The sequence below is a fragment of the Chiloscyllium punctatum genome, chromosome 11 (assembly GCF_047496795.1).
Source record: "Chiloscyllium punctatum isolate Juve2018m chromosome 11, sChiPun1.3, whole genome shotgun sequence".
Lineage (NCBI taxonomy): Eukaryota > Metazoa > Chordata > Chondrichthyes > Orectolobiformes > Hemiscylliidae > Chiloscyllium > Chiloscyllium punctatum.
Window position 1 is genome coordinate 68,969,980 of NC_092749.1, and position 18,701 is coordinate 68,988,680.

General features: G+C 40.4%; 1 protein-coding gene across 1 annotated transcript in view; it reads right to left on the reverse strand.

Moving 5' to 3' along the window:
* The window catches only part of pus10 (pseudouridine synthase 10), a 70,247-nt gene extending 51,591 nt beyond the window's left edge, over positions 1 to 18,656 (reverse strand). Inside the window, exons 1-4 of the mRNA XM_072580992.1 lie at positions 18,587 to 18,656; positions 12,501 to 12,637; positions 7,724 to 7,972; positions 4,164 to 4,250 (exon numbers count right to left, since the gene is read on the reverse strand). Of these exons, the coding sequence (XP_072437093.1) occupies positions 4,164 to 4,250; positions 7,724 to 7,972; positions 12,501 to 12,626 (462 nt within the window). The 5' untranslated portion in view covers positions 12,627 to 12,637; positions 18,587 to 18,656. The remainder of the gene's footprint in view (positions 1 to 4,163; positions 4,251 to 7,723; positions 7,973 to 12,500; positions 12,638 to 18,586) is intronic.
* Between the last annotated feature and the right edge of the window lie 45 nt (positions 18,657 to 18,701).

Genomic DNA, 18,701 nt, shown 5'->3' on the forward strand with positions numbered 1-18,701 from the left:
TTTAAAGAAAGCTCAACCTACTTTTGTCATGAGTAAAAGAGACTCAGCTTGTCACAAGTCCCCTCAATTTGGGTTGTTGTTCCATGTTCAGAAATGTCTTGCGACTGGACATTGTCATTGAACCACTCAAGTGTTTCTGAGTGATCAGGAGTGCCTTTGCAGAAGTTCGTTATGGAGCCCTTGACAGCAGACCAGAAGCTGCGGGCATTCTGTGTCTCTGGGATACCAAGTGTGTGCTAACATCATGGGCAGGGTGTAAGTGCACCCAATACACAGTGGGCACCAGCCCACCCCACTTTGCTGCATTTTTTTTAATCTCACCTTCAAAAAGTGGCCTACAAACACTAAGCATATTATGGTTTGGACAGCACATTATCCTGGTCAATAGGCTAAATAAGAAGCCAAATAAACATTTACAGAACAACCTCAGTTATCCAAATGTCAATTATCCAAATTTCGAATGATCTGAACAAGATCTCAAGGTCCCGTAAAAACGTTATCTGAACAATCAGTTATCCGAACAAAATACTCTCCGCCCATCTCATTCGGATAATCGAGGTTGTTCTGTAATTAGTTATTGAAGTAGGGTTGGCAGGCTGCTGATTTCAGCACATGCCTACCTAGCCTATTATGGGAGTCAGTTAGCAGTGGGTGGGAAGGTAGCAAAGCTACCCACCTGACATTTCACTTGTCCCCTTCCCAACAAAACACATTTGGGTTTTTTTGGGGGGGGGGGGGAATTGGGGGTTGCAATGTAGCATCCAGCCCCAATTTTCAGATTTGTCTAATTGGTACGTAGTTTATCCTTGGGAAGGAATACAAATATAAAATAAACAGTATTTGTGGTATTCCCCTCAACGGTTATGGATCCACAACACAAATCCCTCCTTAATTAAGTGGCATTGAATTGTAATTTCATTCACATAACAAGTATGGCTAGTGCGAGAAAAAAAAATCACATCAATGTGCAAGGATTGCCTATCTGACATCAAGGTTAAAGCATGTTATTGAATATAGCCCCTAACCTAGCATCTGACTCAAATGCTGCTTTATGCTGATATGAGGACACAGACATAATAAAGTGTTACACTCCCTTATCTTAACATTGCCTTTCTCCATTTGGCACTGACAGGAATAAGATTCACAGAAATCGAAACCAGTAACCATCAACAGGACTATTTACAAAACCCTGAATAGATACCAATTAGGTCAGGATATTCACACAATAATGTAAATTAGCTATGTTTTCTGATTTGTTAATACTTCCGTAGAAAGAAAACTTAACTGCTGACAGTGGAAGATCATAAGAAAAATGGCAGGTTTTTCATAAATCTAGTTTAGTTCGCCACCTGTTGTTCAAATTTTAAAAAGGAACAACCCAAGAAATTACACTTTATTCTTGTAAACAGTGGCACATTGCGAGATAAAAATCAGCGTACAGCTCAAAAATATAAACTATAACCATCAAAAAGGATACAGACTAGTGGAACAGACACAACAGATGCAGTCAATGTAATGAAATGTGAAATTAGATTTTACACAATACGACAGCAAAAATAAACATATACCGCATGTTTCAGAACAGAGTGGAGCAGCAACAAATCAAAGGTTTAAATGTATTGATTTTTTTAAAAGAAATCTGCGAAGTAATCACACAACAAATGGAAAATCTAGATTTGATACAGACTGGCAGAATGTCACGAGTGGTGTGCCATAGGAGTCGGCGCTGGAGCCTCAACTCTACAATTTATACAAAGTTTTTTGGATGAAGATACCAAAGGTATGAGAACTAAATTTGCTGATGACAAAAAAGTTGTGAAAGTGAATTGTGAAAAAGACGTAAGGGATCGAGATAGGATGAGCGAGTGGGTAAAGTTCAAGCAAATGGAGTACAGGTCTGGTTTTTTTTTCTATTAAGATTAGATTAGATTACAATGTGGAAACAGGCCCTTCGGCCCAACAAGTCCACACTGACCCGCCGAAGCGCAACCCACCCATACCCCTACATTTACCCCTTACCTAACACTATGGGAAATTTAGCATGGCCAATTCACCTGACCTGCACATCTTTGGACTGTGGGAGGAAACCGGAGCACCCGGAGGAAACCCACGCAGACACGGGGAGAACGTGCAAACTCCGCACACTCAGTCGCCTGAAGCGGGAATTGAACCCGGTTCTCTGGCGCTGTGAGGCAGCAGTGCTAACCACTGTGCCACCGTGCCACCCATCTGGAAACCATGGGGCTAACATCTTTTTGGAAATAAGACATTTTGGTTTTTGGACACAGCCCTACAGGTTATTCTTGATTGAAAATGACTTTTATCAGTTTCTGTTGTTGAAGGCATTGACTTTTGCTGATAACTTTCCTAAGCCCGATAGTACTGTAGTTTTGTCTCCATGTTTCCTCCTTTTAGAAATAGTCCTGGACATTGGATTTTAGGTCTTTGGGTCCATTTGGTTCCAATTGCTTGTTGAGGACACCGGAGGATGCTTTTGAAAAACCTTCTGTTTTTAGGTCTTTGTGGCTCTTGGACGTGCAGATGTAGGATACCCAAACTGTACAATGTGGGGATGTGTGAAATAGTCTATTTTGGCAGAAAGAATAAAAAAACCAGATGGCAGAGCTCTGAAATGCAGAAAGATCTGGGTGTCCTGGCACATGAATCACTGCAATAAGTAATCAGGAAAACAAATAAAACGTGTTTTATTGTGAGGGGGACTGAATGTAATAGCAGTTATACAAGGCAATAGTTATACCATATCTGGAGTATTGTGTGAGATACTGGTCACCATTTTTATGGAAGGATGTTAATACATTGGAAGCAATTCGTAGAAGGTTTACTAGACAAATACTTGGAATGACCCTTAAGAAGAAAGACTTGACAGGCTAGTCCTTTATCCTCTGGAGTTCAGAAGAGTCAAAATGACTTAATCGAAATAAACAAGGTCCAGAGGGGACATGACGAGATGGATGCTCAAAGGACTTTTCCTCTTGTGGGAGAATCTAAAATTTGGGATAATTTAAAAATAAGGGAGCATCCCTTTAGAACAGAGATGAGGAAACTTTTTTTCCTCTCAGGTGAATGTCTTCGGAAAACCCTGATTATTAAGGGGGTGAAAGATTATCAGGGGCATACAGGAATGTAGAGTTGAGGTTAAAATTCAGAGCAGCTATGATCTTAGTGAATGGCAGAGCAGGCTTGAAGGCCCAAGTGCTCTACTATTGTTCCCTTGTTCATATGTTTGTTCACGTGGCACTGAGTTTATTTTATTCATTCAGGTGACATGGGAGCTGACTGTAACCCCAGTGTTTACTGTTCATCCCTTGTGACGATGGCGATGTTATTCAATGCTATGGAATGGTTGATGTAGTACTGGTTCAACTACAGCACTGTTAGAGGGAGTTGCAGAATTTTGACGCACAGCAGTAAAGGAGCAACAGTATAATTCCAAGTCAGGATGGTGTGGTGATTGAAAGGGGAATTGCATGTGGTGGTTCCATACATGTGCTGTGCTTATTCTTCCAGACAGTACAGAGTGACGGCTTTTGGAAGCGACTGTCCAAACAGCATTGACTAATTGCCGCAGTGGATCTTTTAGATGGACAGACACTGCTGGAACTGTGTGTTATGCATGGAAGAGGATAGATAATGTACCAATCAAATGGGATACTTTGTCTTGGATGGCATCAAGCTCCTTTATTGATAATTGACCAAAAGAAAAGACTTACACTTGGTTAATTATAAAACAACTAACATTGCATTGAGCAAACAACTAAACAGACTGGTTTAGTAGCACTGGTGGCTACATGGTCTGTTTCTACTCACAAGAGAGTTTGAAAGCAGATGCCTGAACAAGGAGAAGCTCAAACTCAACTACTTCTGGTCCAGGATCCTAGACAGAGATTCGTGTGATGTGTTAAAGGAAAGACAAGAAACTTACATAAACTGTGTTTCTGTCTCTCATTATTTACACTATTCAGTTCAAAGAGCATCATCTTCCAATGGATAGAGTTCATAGACAAACTTGCTGTCTTCATATCGCGATAAGCAAATTTACAGTCAAGAAAATTAACAAAGAGAAGCAAAAAAAAGGTTCAGATATACATTTTATGGAACAAAAAAGTGCATTTTTATCAAAAAAGATAAGTTGGACGACTCACCTCTCTGACTAAAAGCTGGGGAGGCAGTGAAACTGAAAATACGAGACTGTTAAAATGATAACCAGCAGAGTCCACTTTAGCACACACCTAAAAACAAACAAAAAGCTATCTATTCTCTGCAGAATACAAACTTGAAAAAAACACAAACAATAAACTGCCTTTTTTTCCCCATCAATAAACTCCTTTAAAGTTTGTCTGTACTTATTTTGCAGGCAGCCTCCTTTTTAAGATAGTGTACAAAGTCTCATTTTTGTTCTTGCTTCCCTTTTCCTCAGTACTGACTCATGGCAGAATCATCATTTCCATTGATAACTACTCATTATACATGTTTTTGTACATGTAATTTTCCCAATATGGTCTCATCAAACAACATATGCAATGACTCATGTAAAAACATGTAATTTTTATGAGTTCTTACTAGCATGAAGCAGGTGGAGGTCATTAGGAACAATAAAAGTCATGAAATTTTGATGACAAAAACAGCTTAAAGATAAATTATCCAAAATTAGGCCATTGAATATGGTGAGCCTAACTGGTTTCTACTGATTAGATACAGAGAAGGTTATTCACCTTGGAAACATTTATACATACTTGGACTTGATTTTTGGTATCCAGGAGTTTTTCTTTAATAACTGCAAACCACATTGAATAGAAACCAAATAATAGAAAAGTAAAACAGTAGCAGGAAATGTTGCAGAGGTGCAAATATGTGGGCTTTTAGATGGAAAGGATTTGGAGTCCGAAACTGAAGTTGACGTCAAAAGGGAGTCACAGTCGCCAACAACTGAGGTAAGCTCAAGGAAGCTGTCAGACAGAAGGACTGAATCAGTGGCAAAAGGGACGAGTTTGCAACTGCGCAGTAACAATAATTTTAATTTCTCCATGTTGAGCTCTCAGGAATTTAGCAGATCTGACATCATCTGTGCAACGAGAAACAGAGTTAACATTTCGCTCTCCACAGATGCAGCCAGACCAGTTGAGTTTCTCCAGTATTTTCTGATTTTATTTCGGGGGCCAATGGTCTACAACTCTCACCATTGTGTGCAGCATCTCCTCTCAATGGTTGTCATCCATCTCTTCCTCCTTTACTACATTAAACTATTAACCTTTCCTGACCTCTGATGCTTCGTATATTCTCAGTTGGGACACCTCACCATCCCTGCTGCTTGTGCACCATCACTACATTTCTTATTCTCTCATGAAATGACAAAGTTGCTGGCTGGCCAGCATTTATTGCCTGTCCCTAGTTGCCATTCAGAAGATGGTGGTGAGCTGCCTTTGTGAACCACTGTACTCCATGCACTGTAGGTAGATGAACAATGCCATTACAGAGGCATTTGATCCAGGATTTTGATCCAGTGACACTGAAAGAACAACAAATAATTTCAAGTCAGGATGGGGAATGGCTTCATTGGGAATTTACGGGGTAGTAATGTTCCCATATATCTGCTGCACTTGTCCTTCTAGATGGAAGTGGTCATGTGTTTGGAAGGTGCTGTCTAAGGATCTTGAGCAAATCTCTACAGTGCACCTTGTAGATTGTTGCTGCTACTGAGCATCTGTGATGGAGGGAGTGGTTGCTGGTGGATGTGGTGCCAATTGTGGGTTACTTTGTCCTGGACGTGTTAAGCTTCTTCAGTCTCATTGGAACTGCATTCATCCAAGCAAGGGGGGAGTATTCCATGGCATTCTTGCCGTGTCCCTTTTGGGAATTAAGGAGTTACTCACAGCAGTATTGCTAGTTACTGACCTACACTTGTAGCTATTGTATCTAAGTTGAATTTCTGGTCAATGATAACCCCCAGGATGTTGATAGTGGAATATTCAGTGATGGTAACACCATTGAATTTCAAGGGGCTATGGTCAGATCGTGTCTTACTGGAGATGGTCATTGCCTGGCATTTATGTGGTGTGAATGTTGCGTGCCACTTGCAAGCCCAAGCCTGGATATTGTCTAGGTCTCGGTGCATTTGAAGACGGTCTGCTTCAGTATTTAAGGAATGGTGCTGAACATTTGGTATGCTTACAGTTAATTGGACACTTCTGACCTTTCATTGGAGGAGACGTCTTTGATGAAGCAGCTGAGATGATTGAGCCTAGGACACTCCGAAGGCACATCTGCAGAGATATCCTACAGCTGAGATGACTGACCTGCAACAATCACAATACTCTTTCCATGTACTAGGTATGACTCCAACCAATGGAAAGTCTGGCCCCTAGTTCCTTCTGATTCCAGTTTGCTCCTTGATGTCACACTTGGTCAATGCGATTTTGATGGCAGGATGACATCATGAAGGCTATAAAAAGCCTTGGATGGGTAGAAAGGCACATGTTGGCATGGAAGGAATGAAGAGCCATGGTGGATGCTTGAAGGACATGGGGTGGCATGGGTTGTCATTGATGGAGTATCAGGAGTGTGGGTGAAGTGAGGGCAGAGCTTTTCTTTTTGTTATACTGTGCTTTTTAAAAGGGTCACAGCACATCAAGCTTTGCATTTTGGACAGCTAGGCTTCACATCAGACAGCTGTGGCTGCCTCAACTCTTTTAATGGGCGGTGGGCCGAACTTCAGTTATCAGCCACGTATCCAAAACCAAAATTTAATTGTCCCAGGAATTTGGGGTTTGTGAAACTGGAAATTTTTCCTCCAGACTATGGAGCAAATGTTCAAGCTGGGGAGAGCGAGAGAGATCTAGAATGCTTATGGCAGTTGAGAAAGCTGACTGTAGTCTTGATTCAAGCTCAGTTCGCAAGGTGCTGAAAAGTACTACACTGACCCAATCAGCTAACCATCTAAAGTAAAATATGGTTTTCCTCTTCAACCATTTGAAAGATGTACATCCACAATTTGTTATTGAAATTTGCCACTAGCACGTGAACAGATCTGCCTATCTCATCATTAAATTTTTTCAATATCCCAGCATCCCCACACTCTTATGGAGTAGTGAATTCTTCCTTTGGGAGAAGTAATTTCTCCTCATTTTATCTCTTATCTTAAAACAATGACCTCTCATTGAGATTGCCCCACAAGGAAAAATCCTCTGTTTACTTTGTAATTCCTTTTAACATCTGAAATATCTCAATGAGATCTCTCATTCTTCTAAACTCCAGACAGTAAGAGCCTGAAGTACTCAATCTCTCTTGAGACAAACCCCTCATCACTGGAATCAATCTAGTGAAACTCTTCTGAACTGCTTCTAATGCAACTACATTCCATCTCAAGTGAGGAGACCAAAATTGTCTACATTATTCCAGTCAGTGGTTTCACCAATACCTTGTATAATTGCAGCCACAGTTCTCTACTTGTGCTCTATTCCTTCAGCAATGAATGCCAAGACTCCATTTGCCTACCTTATTAAGGTCACTAATGACAGATAGCTCGAAACAAGTAAGAAACTGAATTAATGCATGACCTTGCCTTCCTGAAATATTAAAATTCCTTGCTATTAATGATTTAACTCACCATACAAAACTTAAAGTATTTGATCAGCGTCTGACATCTAATGAGCTTTATAACAGGTTTAAGGTTAATTTATCTAACCGAGATCTAGATAAAGCAAACCTTTTTGACAAAATCTGTTTCACATAGGTCTTGTAGAATGCCCAGACACACGGTGCAGGTTTTAACCTCATCATCAGGAAGGACATTTCCACTGGACAGCAATTTGACTGCTCCATTTTGTTCTGAGTCAGAATCATTCTTTTCAGAATCCTGCAATCGGATCTTCTTACAAGGTGGTTGATCATATTCCACTACCTTAGATTTATCTTCATCATCGTTCAAGAACTTGTGGAGCTCCGTGAACAATTCCTGAAACACCAACATTATATTTAAAAATGTTCCGTTTGTGATGGCTTATTTAACATATTCATAAAAGTGGACAGTGCGCCTCTTCAGATTTACATTAAACAGTATCTGACCACTGGATCAATTATTATCATTGAAACATGTTGCACCTGTGTTATATTGAATTAAGTTCCACAAGGCTCTGTGAGATGCTGAACCGATGGCACAATATTGTGGGGGTGAAAAGGTGTTGGGAAAGTGGCTGAGTGAAAGGATAAACATGGGTAAAATTTTATACCATTGCCTGTGGCGGCTTTTGAGTGTATATGTAAATGGGGAAGATGTGAGGATTACACCACTTTGATTAAGTTGGTCAGAGGAGGCTTGCTGACAATTAATCAAAGTCCTGAAGTCAGCAATTAATTGCCTCAGCCTGCCATTGCGGATGTTGACCGGCCAGGGACCCAGTCAAATGGGAAGCTTGTCAACCAAATGCTGTGGGGATTGCTTGTGGGCTCTTGGCTGTGTGATTAGTAGGTAAACTAAACATTTCATGATTCATTTAGTTTAGTCATCCTCACTTAAAGTAACATTGACTGATAAATGAAACAATTATTCCAATCAAGTACACTGTATCACCAATGCAGAGCTTAGCATTCTCACATCATGTGACTGTTTAACTTAATTTTACAAAGAAATGCATCATGGGATTGCAAACAGAGTGAAGATTACAACCTAATGTTTTCAAGTGAAAGATGCAAGACAGAGATATCGGTTTTATTTCAGACCCAGACTTCCAAGGTTGATTAAGACAGTGATGGTACACTCCACAGCTTGTTAGCCCTTATCAAGGAATCATAAATACACCAATACAAGGGCATGTCTGTAGTAAAGAAAGAAGTTGTGTGGTTATCGACAGGATCTAACTACTTAGTAAAGGGTCTTGTGGTGCAACAGCTCTACCTTTGAGCCAGGAGACCTGGGTTCAAGTCCAACCTGTTACAGAGATGTCATCCCCTCTAGAGCAGGTGGGACTTGAACCCAATATACAAATTATGATACAGCACTTATGGTCATGGTAGTATGCTTGGGAGAACAAGACCTTTGGCTTGAAAGGTTCCCCATCACTGAACCTCCCTTGTGTCACGTCCAGGTGTATTGTTCATGAATGCATTATCAGGGATAGGGACCCTATTCCTGCACCACAAGAGGGCCCCAAATCCAAAGGTGTGTAATAACATCTTTGAACAGATTGATTAGAAAAGTTTTTTTTGAAGCAATTGACTAAATTCAACTTGCCTTTTAGAAACTCAAATATATTGTTACAAAGGTAACTAAGAGTATGATCCTTTGATCCTAACATATCTTGTGAGCCGCACGGTTCACAATCTTCATGTAATATTTGACGATGAGCTGAACTTCTGACCTTACCTTTTCAATTATCAAGACCACACATCTACCTTCACCCCTGCTCAGCTCACCTACTGTTGAAACCTTTATCCATGTCTTTATGACGTCCACACCTGATATTTCCAGGGCTCTCTAACTGATGCCCCATTTTCCATTAACCTGACCTCATCTAAAACTCTGCTGCTGTGTCCTAACTTGCACTAAGATTTCCTCACCTTTCACCCTTCTGATCACTTCCATGCTGCTTCACAGTCCAGCAGCATCTCAGTTACAAGTCTGCTATCTTTATCTTCAAAGGATTTGAAGGCCTCATTTCTCACCATCTCCACTATCCCTCCAGCTTTACAAACCATTTGAGATCTCTTACTTCAATTTCTAGCAGATTTTGCATTTGAATTCTTCATCATTACCTTTTTTGTGGAATGTCTAGGCCACAGATTCTAGAATTTTCACCTTCAGTCTCCCCAATTTGTGATCCTTTGTTGAGTTGCTCCTTAAAACCAATCACTTTGACCAAGCTTTTAGACATGCCCATATTTTGTGATATGGTACACAAGTTATGAGGCAGGTCTTGTGGTCACAGCAACATGCTTGGAAGAACAAGACCTATAGATTGTAAGGCTCCCGTTCACTGAACCTTTCTTGTGTCACATCTGGGTATACTGTTCATGAACGTGTACATCGAGTATGACTGCCAATAAGTTTTTTAAAAAATTGTTTATTTAATGGAATTTGTTTTATGTCTGTTTAGAATTGTCATGGTTTTCAGCCTCCTCCTAAACACAGAGATTTGGGGGTGGGGGGTGATGGGTAGAGGGAGTCTACCAGAACAAACAGTATTTTCACAGAGGTTTTAAGCAATGTTTTAGCTACAGAAGCTTGGCTAGAGAAGATAAGTGACTATTCAACAAGATAAAGTGTTGCATCATTATTTTAAGCAAGAAAAACGTACAAGCTGACTTCATATTGCACTGCATTTATGAGATGGCTTGAGGTTTTGCAGCAATATATTTTGAAATGGATGATTTAAAAAAAAGCCATGATTTCAAGCATCAAATGTTCTTCTATATGGATAGCGAATCTCCAGCCAGGTCTGTGAACTGGAATTGAGGAAAGTCCATTAGCAATGTATTTGCTAGATGCTTCAACTTGTATAGCACCTTTGAAGTAGCAAAATGTGCTAATGTACTACAGATTGGCAGGAAGGTGGCTCAACTGTTAGCATTACTGCCGCACAGTGCCAGGGAATGTGGAGTTTGCACATTCTCAGTGTCTGCGTGGGTTTCCTCCAGGTGCTCTGGTTTCCTCCCACATTTCAAAGATGTTGAGGTTAGGTAGATTGGCCATGCTACATTACTCATAGATGTATGCAGATTAGGTGGATTAGCTACAGAAAATATGGGGTTACAGGAATGGAGTGGGTCTGGATGGAATGCTCTTCAGAGGATTGGTGTGGACCCGATGGAATGAATGACCTGCTTCTTCACAGTCAGCATTCGATGAGTTCTACGAGATTCTATGAAGAGAAGAAAGGGGGGGAAAACTGATGAAGAAATAAGTTATCAAAGTGATTTAGAAGAGAAGGAAAAATGTCCCAAGGTAAAGAGTTTTAGGGAGTAACTTCTGACTGTTGAAGGCAAGATGGCTGAGAGTGCTACCACCAATGTTAGAAGTTAGAGGTAGATGGGGTTGGAGCTATAGAGAGATTTTATAGGGAGGTTAGAGATTTTTTACTTAATAAAGATTATATAGATTCATAGATACATGGAAATACAGCATCACTCCAACTCATCCGCGCCAACCAAATACTCCAACCTGACCCAGTCCTATTTGCCAACATTTGGCCCATATCCTTCTAAATCCTTCCCAATCATATATCCATCCAGGTGCCTTTTAAATGTTGTATCTGTACCAGCCTCCACCACTTCCTCTGGCAGCTCATTTCATACATGCACCACCCTCTGCATGAAAATGTCAAATCCTTTTTAAATCTTTCCTCTCACCTTAAACTTATGCCCTCTAGGTCTGGACTTCCCCCACCCTAGAAAAAAGACTATGGCTACTCACCCTATCCATTTAGGGCAGTACAGTGATTCAGTGGTTAGCACGACTGCCTTAGAGTACCAGGGACCTTGGGCGACTGTCTGTGTGGAATTTGCACATTCTCCCCATGTCTACGTGGATTTCCACTGGGTACTCCGGTTTCCTCCCACAGACCAAAGGTGTGCAGGCTAGGTTGATTGGCCATGCTAAATTGCCCATAACATTCAAGGATGTATAGGTTAGGTGTATTAGCCATGGGAAATGCAGGGTTATAGGAAAGGGTGGGGAGTTGGGACTGGGTGGGATGCTGTTCGGAGGGTTGGTGGACTTGCTGGGTCAAATGGCCTGTTTCTATACTAGGGATTCTAATGATTCCATTCCACTCATGATTTTATAAACCTCAATAAAGGTCACTCCCCAGTCTACGACACTCCAGGGAAAAAAGCATTGGTCTTTTCAGCTTTTCCCTCCAGCTCAAACCCTCCTGTCCCAGCAACATCCTGGCAGATATTTTCTGTACCTTCTCAAGTTTAACAACATCATTCCTATAGGAAGGCAACCAGAATTGTATGCAGCATTCCAGAAGTGGCCTCAATGTCCTGTACAGCTGCAACATGATATTCCAACTCCTGTACTCAGTGCTCTGACTAATGCCTTCTTCACCACCCTTCTACCTGCGACTCCACTTTCAAGGAACTATGCACGGGCACCCCTATGTTCAGCAATGCTCCCCAGGGCCCTACTATTAAGTGTACAAGCCCTGAACTGATCCACCTTACCAAAATGCACACCTCACATTTATCTAAATTAAACTCCACATTCCACTCCTTGGCCCACTGGCCCATCTGATCAATGTCCCGATGTACTCTTGGATAATGTCCTTCAATGTGTATTACAATCACTTATTTTGGTGTAATCTGCAAACTTATTAACCATGCCTCCTATATTCACATTCAAACCATTTATATAAATGATGAAAAGCAATGGATACAGCACTGATTCTTGTGACACATATTAGCATTTTCCAGGTGTTCAAACTGTTTTTTTTAAGAAACTCACATTGTTAAACTTTTAAATGAAAATAAAATATTTCAAAAACCTTGCATGAAAGCCTGTACGTAGGCTGAATCCCAACAGAACAGAATCTTAGTATACATCGAGGACAGCATCCTGCACTGAGCAACATCTGGACAACTCTCCTGTCCTTCTCCTTCAATGGAAACATGACTTCTAATCCTATTAAACAAAAAAAAGGCAGGAACAATAATTTTCATTAATGTTTACAGGTTTTACAATTGTTTTCAACTTGAAATAAATATTTTCAAAGATCATGTTCAACTTTCACATTCATTTTCAGTTACATTTTTGTGCATCAACGTTTGGGGAACAGGCTACTTGGTCATTTCCCTTTCCTAAACTATCTGTTTTACCAAGATATGGCAAGCCGTACAATTTTTGCAGTGAATTCACATGACAGAGAGGGAGATGTTGCTGACTCTCTTCAGGACAATTTGGCTGGTCCACTTCAATTTCTGGTTAATGATAACATTATCACATAATCCCCAAGTTATCATAATGTCGAAGTGAGATGATTGGATTGGGCATTGCCTGGTACTTGTGTGGCACAAATATTACTTTCCACCTTTCGGACCACATCCGATAATATACAAATGATACTAAATATTGTGCAATCAACTTCATTTGAATCTTATGATGACTTTACTTCATTGATGGACCAACTGAAGATGGTTGGTCCTAAAACACTACCCTGAAGACTGGGGCTTTTGTGGTGCAGTGCTAACGTCCCTGCCTCTCAGCCAGGAGGCCTGAGCTCAAGTCCCACCTGCTACAGAGTAACAACATCTCTGAACAGGTTGATTAAAAAATATTTAACTTAAGTCCATCCAACTGAAGTGTTCCCCAATTCCCACTGAATGGGACTGTTTTTCAGGGCTCTTTGATGCTATCCTCAGTCAAGTGATGCTTTAATATTGTTACAAATTCACAAGACAATATTCTGCTTGGAGTTCAATAAAGACAACCTTGTAAGTTAGATACCTTAAGCGAGTGTCTTATGATAGAGGTCACATGATTATAGCCAGCCAGGAAGCACATTAGGACAGTGCTTCTACTCCAAACATACCCCTTTCTAAACAAAAAGTGTAAACAATATGTGCATTTGTTTTCTGTCAGTTACCCCAAGTTACCTGCTTGGTATACAGTTGTTAGCAGTTTGTTAATCTCATCAATCTTTGCATATGCATTGCAACGCTTTTCAATGGTACACGAATAGTTATCATTGGCTAGTCATCTGGGTGATGTTTTAGCTTCATGGAGCATTTCCATGTAACCTACTGATGCTGTGGCAACAACTGTCGTTCCACCTCCATTGTCAGGGTGCTATAGACCTCTGAGATTGATGTCAAGATTAGAGCGGTGCTGAAAAAGAACAGCAGATCAGGCAGCATACAAGGAGCAGGAAAATAGATGTTTCGGGCAAAAATCCGAATGACTCATTTCTGATTAAGGGCTTTTGCCAGAAACGTCAATTTTCCTATTCCTTGGATGCTGCCTGATCTGCTGTGCTTTTCCAGCACTGCTCTAATCTTGACTCTAATCTCCGGCATCTACAGTACCCACTTCCGCCCTCTGAGATTGATGGTTGATCTGTCTGATGGCAAATTCAGATCTTAAATGATTAGCCACCTACAATGAGCAAACAGTTTCTCTTGTCGTACATGTCTTCGGTTGCAATAGTAAATCTGTTTGCTGACTGGACACAGGTCCCAAGTTACCAACTGGTCTGACCCTTGTTGACAACATTGAAGGTTTGTACTCGGACTAGCTCTCCACTACTCAACTGGATCAGCAATTTGGTAAGATGATGAAATGGCTGAAAAACAAATTTAATTTAATTTTGAAATGCATACCTGGTTTCAACAATGTTTTTGCTATTGGAAGAATAACTTTGGTATGTTGTTATGACAATCCTTGGGTTGTCTTCTCCAAAATCACAAAGGGCAGTCTTTGTTCATACAGGACTATTTTTCATGGTTTCAGTTGGTTTGTTTCTCCACTCTAGGACTGGCTTATCTTTGCTGATTTCTTTAGGATATCTTTGATGGTTTTCACCAATGCCCCAACCCTTTCATCTAACCAGGGATACAATAGATGATGCATGATGTTGAATTTTCTCTTACTTTACAAAATAATTGAATTCTTCACTTGGGTACTGAGAATCATCGTTGGCATCACAGTGGTGTTGATTGAAGTCAGCTGGTTCAGTTCCCAGGAGTCAAAATCTGTGTTTACCGTGACAAGATAACCAGTTCCTCAGAGTGCAAAGAGATTTATTCCTAGCTATATCCATGATCTATCCAGGATGTCATGTGTCTAGCTTGCTTGGTTGGTACCCATTATGAGAACTGCACTAACTGATGTGGCTCTTGATTTTATTGCTCACATTTGTCCAGGACAGCAAGTCTCTTGCCTTCTTCAGACTTGACTCAATTGCTTGGAAGCTTGCACTAATGCACTTCAGTATCTTTCTCTCAACCTCTTTGGGATAACAATTATATTTCTTTTGTTCAATATGCCACCTCGAGCTGTGGATTCATTCCTGTGTGCCCAATATACTTTCGCAACTACAGGAATGTCTTTGATGCTTTCAGGCCATCCTTTCAACTATACATCTTGTAACACTTGGACAGTTTGCCTTATTGTGGAGTTTGGCTGAGTTGAGTAAGATACTTAAGGTTCAATGTCTTTGCTGGGGGGGGGGGGTCATCTTGTGGTGCAGTGGTAGTTTCCCTATCCCTGAGCTGAGAGGCTCAGGTTCAAGCCCCACCTGCTCCAGAGATGTGTAATAACACCTCTGAACAGGGTGATTAGGAAAATTGGTCAATGGCCTTTGCTGAGCTGCTGACTACCAGAACATGTTTAGCTATTGTTTAACAATGGATCTGGAAGATTTCACACTCTGTCGCAGCATCCTCTACATTATTCATAAAAGGAGATTTTCTGTCAACAGCTTGTCAGTGACATTCATCTGTTTCTTTTGCTTCTATGTCATATTCACGTGATATTTCTGTAACCAGAGTAACATTTAGTGCAGACACTTTGAAGTAAATAGTAGTTGCTGGAGGAAAATGGTTTGAAGCAGTTTGTGGCTCGATTCAAACTCCTTTTGTCTCTTCCAATTGGGTATTAATGAAAATGACTACAGGCAAAGGCAGTAGCCCAAGCAACAGCTTGATCTGAGCATATACTCATTGTTTGCATTAAAACACTCTAGATCAAAGTTCAGCTGGTTGACTTTGTTGCAGTAGGGATGCTCCAAGCCCTGTCTTGCTGGCATCACATTGCAGGCTGACTTCATATTTCAGGCTATTCAACACCATTACCATTACTATTACTTGATCTCAGTAATTGCTGCTTTTTGTCTTGTGCCCCAATGCCATTGCACAGCAAAAAAACAAGAACTGATCATTGATTCAGGAAGAAAAGAGGAGGGCACACCACTATTTATTTCAATGGAGCTGAGGTACACAGGGTCAACAGCATCAAGTTACGTGTGACTAAAACCAACAATCTGTCCTGGACCTTTCATAGCTGGACAGTCAAGAAGATACAACAACGGCTTTTCTTTCTCAGAAGGCTTAGAAAATTGGGAACATTTCATAAGAACCATCACCAGCATTTATAGATGCACCACGGAAAGCATTCTATCTGGATGCATAATGGCTTAGTACGGCAACTGCTCTGCCCAGGACAGTAGAAACTACAAATTTGTGTACACAGACCAAACCATCACGAAAGCCAACCTCCCATCCATTGACTCCATTTACACTTCTTGTTGCCACGGAAATGCTACAAATCATCAAAGACACATCCATCCCGATAATAATTTCTTCCAAATTGTTCTGTCAGGCAGAAGATACAGAAGCTTGAACACACCTACCAACAGGTTCAAGAACAACTTCTTCGCTGCTGTTATTAGACTGTTGAATGGACCTCTCTAATTTCAAATCTAATGTTCATCTAGCTTTTGCAAACCTCTTTGCAGCCATAACACTGTATGCTTTGCTCTGTCTAAACATCTATGATTTCCATGTCCTTGTATGTTATGATCTGCCTGTAATGCTTGTAAAACATAATTTTTCACTGTATTCAGGGACATGTGATAATAAATCAAATCAAAATAAGTTCTTCTCACAGCATGAGTGTAGTGCCATCATATAGCCTCAACTTTACTTTTGAGGGCTTCGCGTTTCAATTTAAGGGCACTGCTGAGTTGTCATTTCACACAAGCATCTCAAGTTCATGCTGTTTCATGATGACCATTGTGTATCTCTCACTTCAGGATCACTTGTTATTCTCCTTCTGCAGTCATCATTCTGATATGTCTCAAACCACTTAGCATCCATTGATAAAAATTAGCTAACATGTTCAATTGTTTCAGAGTGATTCTTCAGAATTATATGCAGATCTCTCTCCAGTGGCCATCTGCACTTGCTTATTCTGTTTTCTTCTAACCAAGCACTTGCAGAAAATGATGTGGCTTTCTGTAGCAAGAATACCACTTTTTTCAAGCTGGATATGCCTTATTTTGCTTTGTGTCATGTATTTGCCTGTGATCTGTATTCTTGGAATGCCTGTCAAGATAATGTCTAAAGGCCTAGTTTGTTTTGTCATGAATATGCTCTAGCTTTGACACAGGCTAGCTCTACCTTCGGCACGTCTGCACATATTAATCACTTTCCAGAGAGGAGAAAAATACTCTCACAGCAGAATCTCTTAGGCCAAATGAAATCTTGACCGCAATTACATAGTTCTCATTGACAGAATTCACCAGACTCAGGAGTTGTCTTTGTGCAGTCACCTATTTATCAATGGATTTATCCCTAATGCTGAGTACATACTGATCACAATTGAAGCTCGTGGTCTTTCTTCATGTTTTCAAAATTTCTGCTTTATCTTTTGTTCTTTAGAGAGATTTAAGTCAGAATACAATTCATGTCAGTCGCTCAATTATGATAAAAATGTAGTTACCTGTCACTGCTTTGGCTTGTAAATTAAATCTGTGGCAATTCCTTAGTTTTACTACTGGAAATGAAAAAAAAACTGTCAGATTTGCTTCAGATTATCTTTCATTTTAACTGGTACCAGAAGAGGAAAAATTGCAGCATGGTGTTTTACCCAGTGCCTTCAGCTATAGCTTCTTTCTTTGTTCTTTTTCTATAGCTTCCTAAAGATTTTAGTAGCTTTGAATATTCCTGTGTTTCTTGGCTTGTAGCGAGTTGTTATTGAACTGAACTGATTTGTAAGACTACCTGCAGTAAATGTCTCATGATAGAGGTCACCGGACTACAATAAGCCATGAAGTACATGAGTACATTACCTTTCATCCCAAACCTGTGTCAAAGGCAATCACTCTGAACTCCTCTTACAACTAAATATAATGAGTTAATGTCTCAACACCCTGACTGCTGTTTTTGAAGTGTTCAATTGCTAATACAATTTAAACTGATTCATATGAATTTTGATTTTCTGCAAATCCTTACTTAATAATAATTGATGAAGGTTGACTGAAGTTCGTTAGGTTTGGTAGGGTGAACAAAATGAACACATATAGTAGAAAGTGAGGGCTGTAGATTCTGGAGATCAGAGTCAAATACTGCGGCGCTGGAAAAGCACAGCCGATCAGGCATCATCCGAGGAGCAGGAGAGTTGACGTTTCAAGCATAAGCTCTGCATCACATCACAACGGCAATTCTCCTGCTTTTTGGATGCTGCCTTTTCCAGCGCCACACTTTTTGACATTGAAAATGAACATACATGACAATGCAAACAAAACACGACTTCACACAAGATACAGAATCTTTTTTTCTGCAGCGAATGAAGCGATTCACTGCACTTCCGTTTATTACGCACCGTATTTTAAATACCTGTTGCAAAACCCATGAAAACATTAAGCACTGCGATACACCACAGAATTATTTCTTCCTGCACATGCCTGAAGTGAATTTGTAATTAATTTACTGAATCCTTTCCTTCATGAGGAAAACACTAAAACAAATAAAAACATATCTGAATAAGACAGTTAACTAAATCGTATTCAGTCAAAGTACGTCATCCTCAGAACAAGCCAAAAGTTATAGATGGTGATATATCAGTAACACTCACATTTCCAGAGACACGCTCCAACTCCCGGAAGTGATTGTTCACAAACGCAGAGACTCTCTGTAAGTTCATGTCTCCCAGTTCGTATCTACCCCGAGAGTCCATTGGTTAGTGCTAC